This window comes from Battus philenor, unplaced genomic scaffold, assembly GCF_028537555.1.
Source record: "Battus philenor isolate CCGP_79_NKW_IND1 unplaced genomic scaffold, ilBatPhil1.0.hap1 SCAF_26, whole genome shotgun sequence".
Classification (NCBI taxonomy): Eukaryota; Metazoa; Arthropoda; class Insecta; order Lepidoptera; family Papilionidae; genus Battus; species Battus philenor.
Window position 1 is genome coordinate 4,817,767 of NW_027181689.1, and position 16,828 is coordinate 4,834,594.

Sequence of the window (16,828 nt, forward strand, 5' to 3'; positions counted from 1 at the left end):
TCAAAAGTTAAGGACAGTTATCCATTCTCTACATTGTTACTTATCTTTTTTGCTTTCTTTTCATAGACGACCACTGCAAGGCCTAGGCCTCAGCAAAAGATCGCCAATATGACTGGTCTTGCGCTGCCCGCATCGAGCGACTTTCTGTGACATTAACTATGTCGTCGGCCCACCTAGTGGGAGTTCTACCCACGTCGCCTCTACCAGCTCACCACTCTACAAACTTTCGGCCCCAACGGCCATCGCATGCAAAATATATGTGCCCCTTATTTTATTCATAGCTTTCATTTCTCTTTAAAGGAATGACACCGTCGACGGTAAATGCTTACTATACGCCTACGAAGAACCAAATCGTCTTCCCTGCTGGTATCCTGCAACTACCCTTCTACGACGGCGACAATCCAAAGAGTGTAAACTATGGTGCCATGGGTGTGGTCATGGGACACGAATTAACTCACGCGTTTGATGATCAGGGTCGAGAGTATGACAGGTAATCTTAGAGAAATTATATACTCACGTCTAAAGAAGTAATAAAAGAAAACATACGGGATTCACGCAAAAAAATATCCTCCTAATGTTGATTTAGCAGCCTGTTCTGGAAATGACCAGGTCCTGGACGGCCCTCGATCTTTCAGGAAGGTATAAGGAGATTTCGCTGTTAAAGTGCTCGACCTTACGTCCACAACAGATACAAATTCACTGTGAATTTACTTCTTGTTAATTGATTGACTATATGTATATTTGCGTCCCAGGGTACAAGCAGGTCCTATTTATTTATCTATCAATATCCGTCATCACTGTATTCTAGAATAATCTATAGATATATAAGCATTATAAATCAGTGCATTAAATTTCAAGTTAAATATTTGCAATGTATGCTTATATTTACCTATTTACATTTCTTATACATATTGTGCAACTACTAAAAGAAATAAGGGGCAAATTTTATTGCATAGAACGGTGTAAACCTATTTCACTTGAAGATATCACTAATATTATTTCAAATTTAAAGTATAGTCCATCTATAACTTTGAATAGTTGGGACGAATTTAAATGAAATAAATCCAACATTATAATAGGTTGTCAAAATATCTCCCTTCCGCCTTTTTGTCTTTTGAATTTCGCGGCTATGTACAAAGCGCTACAGAGCTCGTATCTGGCAATACTATACATAATTTGAAAGGTCTTGACATAACCTACAAAACGACGCTATGCATGATTAGTTTGGATATTGCGTTCAACAGTTATAGACGTGTAAACATGGAGTTCACTAACGCCGAAATTCGCGCTATTTTAAAGTTTTCTTTCGTTAAAGGCAAATCCGCTAGAGAAACGTTCCGTGAGATTAATGGTGTTTTGGGGGATGGTACTCTATCACTTCTAACTGCGGAGGAATGGTTTCGACGATTCAGAGCCGGCGAAAACGACACCATGGATAAGCCAGCCGGCGGACAACCTGTGACGACAAATACCGATCAAATCATGGACTACATCGAGTTAGATCGGCATGTGGCATCTCGTGACATCGCCCAGGAGATGGGAGTTAGTCACCAAACCATTTTAAACCATCTGCAGAAGGCTGGATACAAAAAAAAGCTTGATGTTTGGGTGCCGCATTATTTGACGCAAAAAAACCTTCTGGACCGAATCAACGCCTGCGATATGCTGCTGAAACGGAACGAACTCGACCCATTCTTGAAGCGGATGGTGACTGGCGACGAAAAATGGATCACATACGACAATATCAAGCGAAAACGGTCGTGGTCGAAGGCCGGTGAATCGTCCCAAACAGTGGCCAAGCTGGGATTGACGGCCAGGAAGGTTTTGCTGTGTGTTTGGTGGGATTGGAAGGGAATCATCTACTATGAGCTGCTCCCATATGGCCAGACGCTTAATTCTACCATCTACTGCGAACAACTGGACCGCTTGAAGCAGGCGATCGACCAGAAGCGTCCAGAATTGGCCAACAGGAAGGGTGTAGTGTTCCACCAGGACAACGCCAGACCACACACTTCGTTGATGACTCGTCAGAAGCTACGGGAGCTCTGATGGGAGGTTTTATCACATCCACCATATAGCCCGGACATAGCCCCAAGTGATTACCACCTGTTCCTGTCCATGGCGAACGCCCTTGGTGGTGTAAAGTTGAACTCAAAAGAGGTTTGTGAAAAGTGGCTGTCCGAGTTCTTCGCAAATAAGCAGGGGGGCTTCTACGAGGGAGGTATTATGAAGTTGCCGTCTAGATGGAAACAGATTATCGAACAAAACGGCGCATATTTGAACTAAATCCGATCACTGTAACATTTTTTATAAAGCATTGAATAAAGAGCAAAAAAGCGGAAGGGAGATATTTGACAACCTGTTATTTCAACGTCTTTTTCAGGTTTGGCAACCTTAACCAGTGGTGGAATAACGAAACCATCGGTCGTTTCAAATCTCGCGCCCAGTGCATACAGCGTCAGTATACCAATTACACCATGGACGGACTGAGTCTAAATGGAAAACAGACTTTGGGTAAATATTCATATAATACATATTTTTGATTATGTACGAAGTCAATGACGTAGCTCGATTAATTGATCGTCTGTAGTGAACGAAAGCTGGGAATCGAGCTACGTCGGTGGACTGGCTTTATAGATGTCTTTATTTCTGATTCGATCTTGCAGCGAAACACCTAACATTGCTCTCTCCATTGCTTTCCCATCGTTTTTAATTTAATATGTTTATTAGCTATAGTTTTTTTTGCGACGGTAAGTCACAAACAATTACATCGCATTGGGTTTTGTAGAGTCTCGAGGGCTTAAATCATAATCATTTATTTAGTAACCAAACAACCTGATTCCCTGAATTGTGATATGTCAAATTGTTACTTCCAATACTTTGATTTAAGGCTCCATAGATGAACTAAGCACTAAAGAACTTAAGATCTCGATTTGTACGCGTTAATCTTTTCAGTCCAGGAGTGTCCTAGAAAGCCGAAAGTTCTGCATTTTGATTATTATTAATTGTTCATGTACCAAAAAGGCTCGACTTGCTGCGACCACTGATCAACTATACATTTTATGTATGTAAACTATATTTTAATTCTCTTATTAATACAGGAGAAAATATAGCAGACAACGGCGGATTGAAGGCATCGTTCCACGCTTACGTAGATTACAGTAAAACAGCTAAAATCAATTACACTCTACCTGGCCTGAAGTACAACCATAGACAACTATTCTTTATATCTTTCGCCCAGGTAATCGATATTTTATTAAAATATTTTCGATACAAAATAACATTCTTTGGTAGCAAGAAAAGTTTTAATTTCGAAACTATATCCATCTAATTAATTGTAATATCTTTATGTAATGTCCATGAAGCGATTTAAATAAATTGTGAAAGTTATATATCTGCATCAAAACAGTGGTGCATAAGGTACTACTGGATGCAGACCACATACGAAGGGGCAACCTATTTTCAGCTATGGATGTCTTACTACTAAAATAATTAAAATGATGAAGGAGCCTCTTGCCGACTCTAGACGAGTCCTTGTCGGTACTTTTCAAGTAGTTTTAAAGGCTTTGCACTAATTTATAATTTATATATTTTCAGGTATGGTGTTCAGCGATGACCAAAGAATCAACCAAAATACAAATAGAGAAGGACGATCACACCGTCGCAAAGTACAGAGTTATCGGTCCCATATCTAATTTGAAAGAATTCTCCCAGGAATTCAACTGTCCTATCGGCTCGAATATGAATCCGGAGCATAAATGCGAGGTATGGTAAACCGGATAAATATTTTGGTATAAATATCGCTAATGAGCTTTGCCCACGCCGCGATGTATTAGCGCGTTCCATATTTATATTAAATGTAGATTATATAAACACTAATGTAATAAATGAATTAAATAGTATAAAATTAATATTTTACAAAAGTTTTATATAGCTATCTATTTATCATAATCATGTCGGCTTATATACGCCTATTGCAAGGCATAGACCTAAAAAAAGGCTCGATCTTGCGGTACCGTCAATCAACTTTGACTATATTGTTGGTCCACCTAATGAAGGAGCTCCCCACTACGCGTCTACCTGCTCGTGCTTGTTACACGAGAATCTTTTAGCCCCAATGGTCATCGGTTTTATGTGCGATATGCTCGCCTCATTTCTTCTTCAGCCGAGCAATTCTCAGAACTACGTTGGTGACTTGGGTCCTTTTGTAGATCTTCGAATTTCTGATTGAAGTTCGCGGTAAATTGCTAGGATAGCATTGCTCTCTGAGTGACCTGTCATTAATAATTATATATCGTATTGTTTATTAGCTATCTATAAAACACATTAAACATTGAAATTTTAAATCTTAAAGGCTATTTTTGTTAGTTGAGATCCACCAATCAAATGCATATACATGTTATGTTTATTTTAGTTAAAAAAATTAAGAAAGGACTACATTGGGTAACTATTAAACCAACCACTTTACCATTATATATGCATACGAATATCCCTTATATATACATAAATTATTCTTCGTTGTCTTTAACATAACATAAGGGAATAGCTTAAAATTATTTTATTTATTTATTTCGTTAGTGTTTTGGACGAACAACAAAATAAATCAACTTATTTATATTTTCTATATTCATTCTAATTTAACGGTAATAAAAACGGGTATTATTAATTTTAGTGCAGCTAAAAGATTTATATTTTATCATATTAGTAAAATACAATGTAGAGATTTTAAATATGTAAACACTGTGTATTAAAATGATTTATGGAAAATAAATTTGATATGTAATATTAATACTTCCATTTGACAAAACAATATTTTTTTGTAGATTTTCGGTCATTTAGATACGAATTATTGTATGCTGGTAACTTCTATATATATAAAAATATTTTTTCTGTTTATTCTACGACCACCAAAACTTTTATAAAATGATATCACACTGTACTAGAATTACGAACACAGAAATGTTCTTCAATATTTAATATTATTTAAATAAAACACCAAATTAAAAACAAATTTATTAACTTTTTACTAGGGAAAACAATAAGCTGTCACAATTGTACTTAATTTTGAATAATGTTACCATATATAAAACTGCGACACCGCTAATTATGAAATGCCATATTTTTAGTATTATTTAATTTTAACATACATGTATATATTAAGAAAGAAAATTACCTAAATTTTCAGAAATATATAGTAAGTACACAAAAATTTTAACTATACTCAGTGAAATTCTGACTATTGTCAAATTCTAATTCAAATTTAAAATATTTTATTCAAGTATGCATTTACGTGAGCCTTTGAGTCGTCGAGTTTTTTTTACTTGAATTGTATATTTTACTTTTTCCAACATTGCACCTTTAACTACAATATTTTATAAATATGTATATGTATAAAAACAGCCCTTTTTAATCTCATAAGGAAATCCTCTATGAGATAATCTTCTATTGTGGGGGCAACGAAAAGGTAATAGCGAACGCCTATCGGCTAAAACTCCACTGTCTTCGCCTTTAGTCAAAACTACATTGCATACTACCGTAGTTTACATGACCTTGGCTTAGTGCCACAACTTCTTAGCATAGAACAGACGCTCCCTATCCGCGATCATAAAGAGAGCAAAATTAGCTCGCGCACCAATGTAAGAGCAGAACATAAGAATAGTGTATCACACCGAATCCATCGCCATGGCGTTGTTATGGAAGTCCAGGTCTCTTGCAGCGTATGCTTTGATGCTCTTACTCTCTCCGTCTCCGCATCCTTCTTCAGCAGTTCTAATCAAACCCAATCTAAACTAACTCATACAAATTTTAAAAGCCTTTAATTTGTTACCCGTCGAACAATTGTCAGCCGGACAAATGTCTTTTGGCATTATGTCCAAGCACGAATTATTTGTTACAAGGCAATTTTATTTACATATGCATTCATATTTAAAAGTGTAAATCTTTTAAATAGTATAATTTGTAAAAACATTTATTAGTTCTCAAATTTTGATTTTGTATTATCTCATAAGTGAACTAAAACTTTTTAAAATATATTTACGAATAAAGTGTTTATTATATAGTGAGCTATATAGCTGGGTAGATGTTTGTGTGATATTGCTATATTAAATGTTTTATATAAAGGATAATCTTATTAGAGCTATTTTCATATTTTACGGCGTTCAATCGAAAAACGCTTGTTTAAGCTTAATTTCTCGCTAAATTTTATTCCAAAACTAAACGAAAAATACTTAAAGACGAACCTAATATTTAACGTTGTATCTCACAGTCTTGCATTATAATATGATGTGCATTATCCCACATACACTAATAGTACATGCCTTTCAATAACTATGGCCTTCTGAAATCAAAACAGTAATGCTGACATACAATTAGTTTTCTATAGAATACACAGCGCCCTCTATTTACCTCAACTAACAGAGTAAAATAATTTGCTACTGAAGTAATCTCTATGTATGATTAGTATTTTAAGGATATACAAATTTCTTTCACAAGTATTGTCTTTTAATTACAAATATTATTTATGCTTTCATTGTAAAATATATTAATGAGTTCCGATAAAACTATTCAAATACTTACGTGTCCATATAACCTCTTTTAACAAATATTTGATCAATTCTTTACCAATAAGATCAAAGTAGTTAATGTAAATAAATAGTGTTAAATGTTCCGAGTGCAGACAATAATTCTTTGTCTTGTCACAAATATGTCCTTTTTAAGAATCTCTTTGTAATTTATATTCAATCCTCAGCACTATACTATGCCATAAACAAGAAATATCATTTATATTATTCAATGTTATACTATTTATTTTTACATTTTTATTGAAAGTTTTTGAAGCCTACATGTTTATTATTTTCTTATTTACATATTAATTAACATTGTTGAATTATCAGAGTCATTCAGAGATAAAAAACGAGCATTATATCAATGCCGTTGTCGAAATCTCAACTGCGCGGAAACCTATATATGACATAAATGACAAATTTCAAAACATGCGAATTAATATAAATTTAGATCTTATTTGAAATATTATATTGTAAGTTTTAAATTAAACAATTGAAAAGGGCATCTGAAAAAATATATTTAAAAGCGAAATTGTAGATAATAGAAATTGTTCCACGTAAATAACAGATTAATAGTCCCTTTTAATATGCAATTCTTTCAAAATTCACGAAATTATATTCTATGACATTGTTATTTAAAACGTGCCAAAAAGAAAATGCTGTAGATGCATTAGACAATGATATCATATATTAACAAAAAAAAAAACAGAAATGAAATGCTATTAAAATTTTGACATCAAAGTGACAATAGACTTGATTCTTCGCGTAATCAAATGTTACGTCATGCTTTTATACATGTTTGTTAAACGTTTTTTCAATCAATTTTGACTTGAATTAAAAGAAATTCAATCTGTAATATTACGTGCTTAGGTATATAAGTATAAAAGTTCAGTAAAAACGTGAATTTATCGTTGAGATGTAAAAGTATCATTAAATAATAAATATTAATCTCATTGTTTACTCTTATAATTCATCAATCGTTTACTACTTGTATTTTGTGCTATTGTTTAATGAATTGTGACGTATAGAATTATTCAGTATTACCATATAATAGTTAATAATGTAACAAAATAGAATTTTAAATATATTTATATCAAAGTAGATGACTAGTCAAGTATTGTACTCGCGATGTCTGTATGAAATAATGTTTACATTAAATAATTATATTTCATGTTTTTTTTTATTATGTGAGTACATATTTTAATGCAGTTCCTTACCTATGTCATTTATATCTGTACTGACCAAATGTATCTCATATTGTTTTGATTCATTTTTTGACTGATTTGTATTGTGTGATGTGATTTAAGTTTATATGTAAGTAAATTGTGTTTCAAAATAATTGGATTTTTATTTAATAAAAATATAATTTCATTTTTATCTTGTTTTAAAAACCTTTCCTATTTTACAGAGTCCAATACCTTATTCCTTAAATCTCCTAGAAAATACGTTTCTGGTCGTTTTTTTTTTTTCATAAACCACTTTCATGATATATGAAGCTCCGGTGGACTTACTACTACTACATTTCTATCCTATCCCCAAAACTCATCAAAAAATATGAAGATTAGGTAAAACCATTAAAACTTGCGTCGCGGCTGAATTGAAAAAACACGAATCAATAGTTTTCGAAAAAAGATGAGAATTGATTGGTTGGTACGTTAATAGATGAAGTCAACATAATATTTTAGTTCTTCACTACTTACGAATTGTGAACCTTCACCTTTTTTACCACGCCAACGTAGACCGTCTTTGGCTCCTGAGGATACTAGACCATTCTGGGAACCATTATCCTTGAATGACAATAAGAAGATGGTATTATAACAGGAAACCAAAAAGAGAAAGAGAATATTTTAAGTACTACGCAGGTTATTTTCAGTCATTAATTTCAGTATTTAATGATTGTTCAAAGATAAGGCACATATGATAAGTTAAAAGGTGATAGTATTTTAAATTTTCCTCAAACCTTCATTTTAGAGACATTACTTACAGCTTCATTATTTCTTGAGAAATAAAACCCAGGTTTCTATAAGGTCAGAGTGAACAGATATTCACTGAGTCAGAGTGCTATATATACGACCACATTATTGCTTTTCAACAAGCGATAAAAAAAAAAACCGAGTTCATCAGGTTGTAGGCAGAGGGGCCGGGTACGGCGCTTGTGGCTGACGACCTGTGTAGCAGACTTAACGAGGTCACCTTGCAATGCATTGACTTTTACCGAACAGACGTATTTACCCTTTTACTCCCTACTAACCAACTTGAAATGATCGTATTGACGCTGCTTTGGAAGCATATTTTATAAATGAGCGGATGTTCGAATTTGACTAGCCCAAATCGCTATTATACCTCTTGCTCTTACCTTCACCGCATACAAAATCACTATGAACTTAATCCTAGCTTAGGTATAGAGAACGTTTGAGTAACAAGAGGATTTCTATTCTTATAGAACTGAAAGACTACTATGTAGAGTAAAACCGAATGACTGTTCCATGCGGATCGCCGTTACGTTCGTAACGCCGTTACGAAATGCTTGTCAAATTTGTTAAAGTTGTATGGGTATTTACATATATACCTACGGAAATAATATTATAATAAATTTATAGTCCTGATGCACTACAGAAAAAAGGAACGATTCATATGGTACAAGATGCTCGAGACAGATAACCTTTGGATGGAGATGAGCGACATGGTTTAATTGCCAGTTTTACTTGAATAAAAATATTTTGATTTTGAATTTGCAATATATAAAGAAAAATGTCTTACAAAATGTTTACAAATCTTGCGTTTGTTTTACAATGTTGATGTCCTATGGGTGGCAGTTTGCTAAAGTTGTAAAGTATATTTTCTTTATTTAAGGTAAACGATTGAATAGCGAAAATCATGGTAACCGGTTCAGAATTTTCAAAATGGCCATTGCTTTTTGGTTAGCGTGCCCTCCTTTACAATTGCCATTTTGTAAATATTTGTTTCCACTACGCTGCTATCGATAGAATTATGATGTACACTGCTTTATTATTTGTCTAACATAGCCATACCAAAAAAATGTACCAACAATATTTTAAAGTAAGTGACTATATTCAGATAATTTTAATTTATCACTCATTACATAAAATAGTTTTTTAATAAAATAAAAATCTTTTACTTAGCGAATTATTCAACAGATTTGGTATATTTCTTTATCAAAAATGGCGGACATGTGTCAAACGCATTGCTGCACTTATTGAGTTGAACTCGTGCAGGTAAGATTTCTGATCGTATTTAGTACTCATGTCAAAATATCAAAACAAATTGCCGGGGAATTTGATTTACAAACACATTTTTTAGAATTTAAATTTAGAGAATTTGTGTTGTATGATTGAAATGTCACGCAAAAGTAGTCCATTAAATATTTCACCTGAATTTTTTGATTTAGACAAATGCGATCCTAAACCTTTAGAAGTTATAATGAAACGCTATTTTTTTATTCAGTGAAATGAATAAGAGAAACATAGTGGTCGTGGTGTGAAATGGAGCAAATAGTTTGGAAAACTGAAATTCAACCAAATGGCGATATATTATTGTACTTCGTCAATGGTGAGTAACCTACTTTTATTTCTGTCCAAAGAGCAGCCACATTAAAAATATTGTGTTAAAACTTATGTTCTCTAGTAATATTTCAATGAGAATGATCAATTCACAAGTTGCTTGTGCATCACAAGCCATTTATTTAATTACTTTATTCTTTAGTAAAAAGAAATATTTGAATCTATGCTGCTATAAGATGAGGCATGAAATGAAGTTTGAAATGATGTTTCAAGTTAATAAACTATTTAAGTTCAACATAACTGCTCATAATCAATATCATCATTAATTTTAGTAGAGATTGGATAAGAATCCAAAAAGAGTATATAATAAACTAAGAGAGAAAAAATTGTTGTTAATAATATACTTAAACATGTTATTTTAATAATAAATACTTGTAGAATATGAACAGATTGTCAAAATTGCTTAATTGATGGCCCATGTTTCCAATTTAGATAAATGTTTTAGCAATACAGTGGCTTTCAGCCTTACAATATTGATTCTGTATAGTAAGTTCTCTAATGATCTAGGTTTTTTTTTTGTTTTAAACTTTTTTCTCATAGACTCCTTTCAATATTAGCTGATTTTGGTTGACGCGTTTTAGCTACATTTGTCATATTCCCAAATGACTTAAAAATGTGGAGAATAGATTCAAATATGCAAATTTGTTACTGTGGTTCAGTTCCAATACTGTATAATCTTTATAGAAAAAATTGATTTTTAATCAAAACAATTTTCTTTTTTTCCCATGACAGGAGTTAATATTTTAGTAATTATTTCTAGGATTGTGTAAAAAGGTGTTGATAGTTGGTGAAGTGATTATTTTATTTTTAGATTACATAGGACTATAGGATTGCCAAAATTGACTTTTTGTCGTTAGTGAAAAAAGGCATTTTTATTTTGTGTAAAAACTTGTATTGATTAGAGAACTTTGATATTAATTTGTTACAGAAAATTCAAATCATGAGACGACGGAACTTGCAAGGCTAGAAAATATACAACAGGGAGAGATACAAGAGTTAGATGAAAATAATTTTGAGCTCACAAATGTTGATGGCAGTGAAACAGAGGATTATGCTTCCTTACAAAATGTGCACACTACTAATGAAATAAATGAAGAATGGAAAGATGAAGATGTGGAAAAGTTACTTGTGTTTTATATAGACAATAAAGAAAGTTTTCAGAACAATGATGGAATGAAGAAACATTTGTGGGCAGTTGCATGTAAAACAATGCTCTTTGACAAGAATGCAACACTTTGTGAACTAGAATTTAATAATCTTAAGAAACAATATGTAGAAGTACGTACAAAATACCAGAATGGAACAATAGTGGAGTGGCCTTATTATGATTTATGTAATCAGGCATTTCATGATGATTATGATGTTAAGGTGTTAATGAATGAAATTAAGAGAGAGGAGGAAGTAGTAAACAAATCATATACTTATAAACCTAATGAAGATGGTATATTGGTGACAAAAAAGGACAAAAATGTACGCACTTCAAGTGATGAAAAAGTTGAGCTCATGCTAAACTTGTTTTTAAAATATAAGGAGAGTTATCGGAAATATAATTCATTCCGAGGTATATGGGACACAATTGCTTTGGAAGTCGGTGAAGAAGATGCTGACTATTGGCATAAACGCTTTCTGAACTTCAAGCAACATTATATAAGAATGGTGTACAAGCGATATGAAAGTGGACCAGATAAAATTAATTGGCCTTACATGAAATTATTTGATAAGATATTTGAAGGTGATGAGGAATTTCAAAGAAAGTATTCTAAAAGGCCTGAATTTAATGTAAACAGTGGTGTTCCACAAGATGATGACTCCTTTAATGAAACTGAGAGAACAGTATTGGTAAAATACTATTTTGATTGTTTTCATGAATTTCAAGACCAGACAATACCAAACAATTTCTTATGGCATGAGATTGGGAGGTTGTTAGATAAAAAACCAGAGTATTGCAAACAGAAATACAGAGAAATGAAGAGTGAACATTTTGAAACTTTAATGGAAGGAGGATATGACTTAGGTAACAGAATACCAGTAGCAATAATACTTGACAACATAATAGCTCGTGAAACTGAAAAAGAAATAGCTAAAACTCCAAAAAAAGGTGATCAGTTTGAAACTTGGAGTAAAGATGAAGTAGATGAACTTGTACAGTTTTTTTATGAAAATATGGAAATGTTTAAAGATAATGTATGCTACTACGTTTGTTGGAATATAGTGTCAAAGAAATTAAAGAAAAACATTCACAGTTGCAAAATGCAATGGCAAGAATTAACAGCACTTTACAAGTTTATTTTAGAGGAGAAAAAGGAAAATCCCGATATGCAAATAAACTGGAAATACATAGACATCTTTGATAGAATTTTTGACTATGGTATGGATGCAAATTTGCTGGAGGGATATGAAAAAATTAAAGCTAAAAAGAAAGATCTTCCAGAAAAAGTTGCAAGTAAGTATTTTAAAATTTGTACATGCCTTAAAAAAGTATCAGGTGTGTTTTTTTCATAAAAGTTACACTTGAGTTTTAACTAAATGTTTTTCATGTTACAATGAATAACTAAAAGTATATTAGAATTTTCTAAAATATTGTTTTAAAGCTGCCTCAAATTTTTTTGATAAAAAATAAAACAAATATCGGTCAATTTCAACCTCGTCTATGTGCTACATACTGAACAAGGCCATCTCCAACTGATGCCATGTTTTATGGCCCCTGCTGTTCTGGCCCAGGTTCTCACGGGCCATCTTTATTATGACATCAAACCACTGCTTGAAAATCCTGCCACACTTTCTCTTCATGGTCTTCAGGTATTAACATGAAAGTCTAGCGTGATGTCTCTGCCGCAAATCACATTGCCAAGCCATTTCTACATACGCTTTCTGAATGCAAAATAAATGTTCATATGACAATGTGTAGCTAGCAGTGAATGTATAACTCTTTGTGAGCATAAACCTTTAAAGCTTTTTATTTGTAGTATGTTACATTAATTAATTTTAACTATTGGAATACATCAGGCCAATATCTTCTGGCTGTACAAGGTCTACAGAAATAGATATTAAACAATAATTAAATATATTATGTAGTAATTCAAGTATTAAAAATGTTTTTTCTTACTATATTAACATTACTATAGTTGTCTGGAAGGACTTGCCTTTTGTGATAAGAGTGCACATTGTAATCTTTACTACTATGCGTCTATGTATATAATTGCTGACATGTACTACAAACAGTATTAAATTTAATTAACATTACATATGTTATTATTTATCGAAAATATTGATTTTTGATAACATGCACCATATATTAATTGACATTAAACGAGATACATATTCACCTGTTTAAAGGTTTTAACTAATCTTTCTGTATTCATAGCAACAGTAATTTTAAACTAAATTTTATTAAATGTAAAGTGTATTTCAACAAAGTTACCAGATGTTAATCTCAATTATATGTAGCAGTTATTTTTTTATTGAATACTCAATACAAACCTATATTTACAGTAAGAAAAATAAATATAAAAGAAGAGGTTAACGAAACATATTCCGAAGATGAAGAAAGCTTTGATGAAAGAGGTTTTATGAAGCGGTCCAAGCGGCGTGCTGGTGATTCCAAGGCGTTTAAAATACTTGATTACTACCAGAAAAATAAAGATAAATTTGCTTGTTCATTGCGAAAGAAGCTTTCTCTTTGGGAAATATTGGCAAAGCAATTGGGGATAACCGCATATCAGTGTGCTCATAGATTTAGAAATTTAAAACAAGTGTACATGGGCTACGTCCAGAGGGAAATAAACAAACCTGATATGCCAATACTCTGGCCTTACTATGCTCTTTGCAAAAAAGTATTCGGTTACAGAGCGATAAAGTCAAAATTAAAAAACGGTAAAATGGACTCTGACGACGCTGAAGATTGGGTGGCCAGGGAAATAAAGCAATTAATTAACTATTTCGCAAATAACTACGATGTTCTTCATAACAGCATAGAAGACTTGAGCAAATGGTCTGACTTGACACATGTGATTGGAAAAACCGAGAGAGCGTGCAGCGAGAAGTTTCTAGAACTACGCAAATCATATAGGAAGTTAAAGACGATGAAAGCAAGGAATCCAGAGGTTAAAGTGTCTTGGAAATATTTCAACATGATGGACGACATCTTTAATACAAGGGAGTCTGAACAAGCAAATAATTTTGACGAGAATGTTGAAATGGGTGATATTAGCGAGAGAATCGATGTTGATGGGATTAAAACTGAAATGCCTGAAGGTAATTTATTTATGTTGTTATAGTATCTCAAAAATCTAGTACAGGTTAGTCCAGATATTAGGTCTAGATATTTGGTTTGTTAGGATTCAGTTGTTAAGCTTTAACGAAATAAACTAATATTTAATTTTGATATGTATACAACCATATTATAATAGGAGTTATAATAATGCATTGTTAATAGTTGATGAATTATATAGGGTGTTCCAATAATCTGGCGAAGAAATATCTGTTACCTGTTAATGCTCTACGCCCTGTTTAAACTAGTAATTTTGTATTGCAATACATGCTTACTTAAATTTCAAAAGGTATCTTATTAGGATGCACTTTTTTTAAAGAAATTCTCGTAAAATTTGATGTTTTTTTATTAATTACGAGTATGTGGTATTAAGGTTTACATTTCTATATCAGAAAAAAATCTAGTGTTGTTGTGTTTAAGACGGCGCCTCTATAATTTCTGAGCTATCTCTTAAGTTCTACATAAAACAGTGTTATTTTGACATGGCTTACCTTAATACATAAGATAGTAATTCTTATGATTCCAATAATTTCATTATCTGAGATGCTAAATGGCATCACAGTAACTGTTGCATTGGTACGCCTCCTCATACAGAACAGATATTTTTATATGCAGGAACCTATATTATATTTTCTTACGCTTTTTAGCGCTTTTTCTTACTATATTATAATGACGTCATTTGTTATTTCTGAAACCATTAATTTATGCCATAAATTAAATGTCATTAAATGAGCTATACATTTATTTATAACACATTTTTACACCTGTAATCATTGTTTCATTATACTGCATATTAACATTACATATCATTACAGATGATGACTTCCAATATATCATAGTTATACCAGAAGATCAAGAGCTATCAGAGAACTTAGATAGTCAGGTGATGATACAAGATAATGTTGGCGACGAACAAGTAATCGAAGAGGTTGTCCAATCAAAACCGCAAAGCAGTAAATGGAACAAGAGAACCAAGAAACGGTTGTTGGCAATATACTTAAAATATCTTAGATCTCATAAAGGCAAGGACATAGATTCTAGGGACATGTGGAAGGAAATATCATCAAAGTTAATGAAATCACCGTTTTCATGCAGAAGAGTTTTAATCAAACTAAAAAATCAACACAGAATCTCTGCATCCAATGAAGAATACAAAACAACTTCACCATACTATAAACTAATAAAAAAGATATTGCAACTTAAACCAAAATTTGCTAAAATTGGACAAGGCAGAAATTTACAAGAAAAGAAATCATACAAAGATGTCTCCATGTCTGATGAAAAGGTAGAACAAGCATTGCAATATTACTATGACAATCTTGAAGAGTTTTTAAGTCCTAAATTTGAAAAGAAATATGTTTGGATGGAGTTAGCAAATTTCATTAACGAACCCGTCTCTAAAGTGTTCAATAAAATTAATTATTTAAAGAAGACATACAATACTGAAGCAAGCGAAACTCCTTTCACAGCAATGTTACAAGAAATTATAGCAAAGGAAGTGCTTTTAAGAGACATTTTTATAACTGATGTTAAGCCTGTAGTTAACGAAGGTAGCTTGGAAGAATTCTGGACAGATGATGAAACAGAACAGTTGTTGTCATGGTACTTGACACATTTGGACAAGTTCAAGAATCCCAAATATGTGCGAAGCTATCTTTGGATGGAAGCAACGGAAATCTTAAAGAAGAGTCCTTTGATCTGTTCAAAGAAAATGTCTGAGGTCAGAACTCAGTACAGGAATATGGTGAGAGAGGCACCTGAAGAATTAACCGATTGGAGATTCTTCAGCCTTTGCCAGAAAATCTACGGAACTGGAAAGAAACCGGCTAATGTTGTTTAAAATTAAAAATTATTTGGGAAAGTGCTTTGTGTAGTGTTTTAATAATGTCAATAATATCATGTATTTTATTTACATTATGATGAAATATATAAAATTAGAATTTGGTCGCATTTCTTCTTTTGTACCTTATTTAACTTTATTGGCAGAATGCAATTGGCAGTGTTTAACAATAAATGAATATATTTGTAAATTTATTGTGAACATCTATTTGCATTGACTATTTTTGATTTGTCTATTTTTCCTAAATGAATTACTATTATCCTACTTCTTACCTACAAATAAAATTATTTGAGAGTTGGGTATCGACTGGTGGGTCATTTGGATGGATCATAAAGAATGTCTGTATATATACGTTTAATGCTGTCTTACCTTAGTTATATACATCTTTTAAAAATAATTTATTGAAGCAGACACAGTTTTTAAATGACAAATCACACTGATAGCGCGATATCTTTTACTACCAGGGTGTACAAATATTTCTGTCAATTTATAATATCCAATTTTAAATTCATTAGGATGGCTACAAATTAACTATTTGGAAGAAACAATGCAAATATAACGTAAAAGCAAATGG

The 16,828-nt window shown here is 32.4% G+C and overlaps 2 protein-coding genes across 2 annotated transcripts in view; both read left to right on the forward strand.

Annotated features, from left to right (window-relative positions):
- Nucleotides 1-3,952, forward strand: part of Nep3 (Neprilysin 3) — a 40,317-nt gene extending 36,365 nt beyond the window's left edge. Inside the window, exons 11-14 of the mRNA XM_068768612.1 lie at nucleotides 301-490; nucleotides 2,384-2,514; nucleotides 3,102-3,241; nucleotides 3,598-3,952. Of these exons, the coding sequence (XP_068624713.1) occupies nucleotides 301-490; nucleotides 2,384-2,514; nucleotides 3,102-3,241; nucleotides 3,598-3,774 (638 nt within the window). The 3' untranslated portion in view covers nucleotides 3,775-3,952. The remainder of the gene's footprint in view (nucleotides 1-300; nucleotides 491-2,383; nucleotides 2,515-3,101; nucleotides 3,242-3,597) is intronic.
- Nucleotides 3,953-9,757: 5,805 nt separating this feature from the next.
- Nucleotides 9,758-16,353, forward strand: LOC137925194 (uncharacterized). Its single transcript, XM_068768597.1, has 5 exons — nucleotides 9,758-9,799; nucleotides 10,029-10,133; nucleotides 11,073-12,587; nucleotides 13,637-14,398; nucleotides 15,230-16,353. The coding sequence occupies exons 2-5, from the start codon at nucleotides 10,067-10,069 to the stop codon at nucleotides 16,252-16,254; spliced, it is 3,369 nt and encodes a 1,122-aa protein (XP_068624698.1). The 5' UTR covers nucleotides 9,758-9,799; nucleotides 10,029-10,066; the 3' UTR covers nucleotides 16,255-16,353.
- The last annotated feature ends 475 nt before the right edge of the window (nucleotides 16,354-16,828 follow it).

Coding starts and splice junctions, on each gene's coding strand:
- LOC137925194 (XM_068768597.1), top strand. CDS start 10,067: ATGGAGCAAATAGTTTGGAAAACTGAAATTCAACCAAATGGCGATATA. Junction 10,134..11,072: donor ATTATTGTACTTCGTCAATG/GTGAGTAACCTA, acceptor AATTTGTTACAG/AAAATTCAAATCATGAGACG. Junction 12,588..13,636: donor TCTTCCAGAAAAAGTTGCAA/GTAAGTATTTTA, acceptor CTATATTTACAG/TAAGAAAAATAAATATAAAA.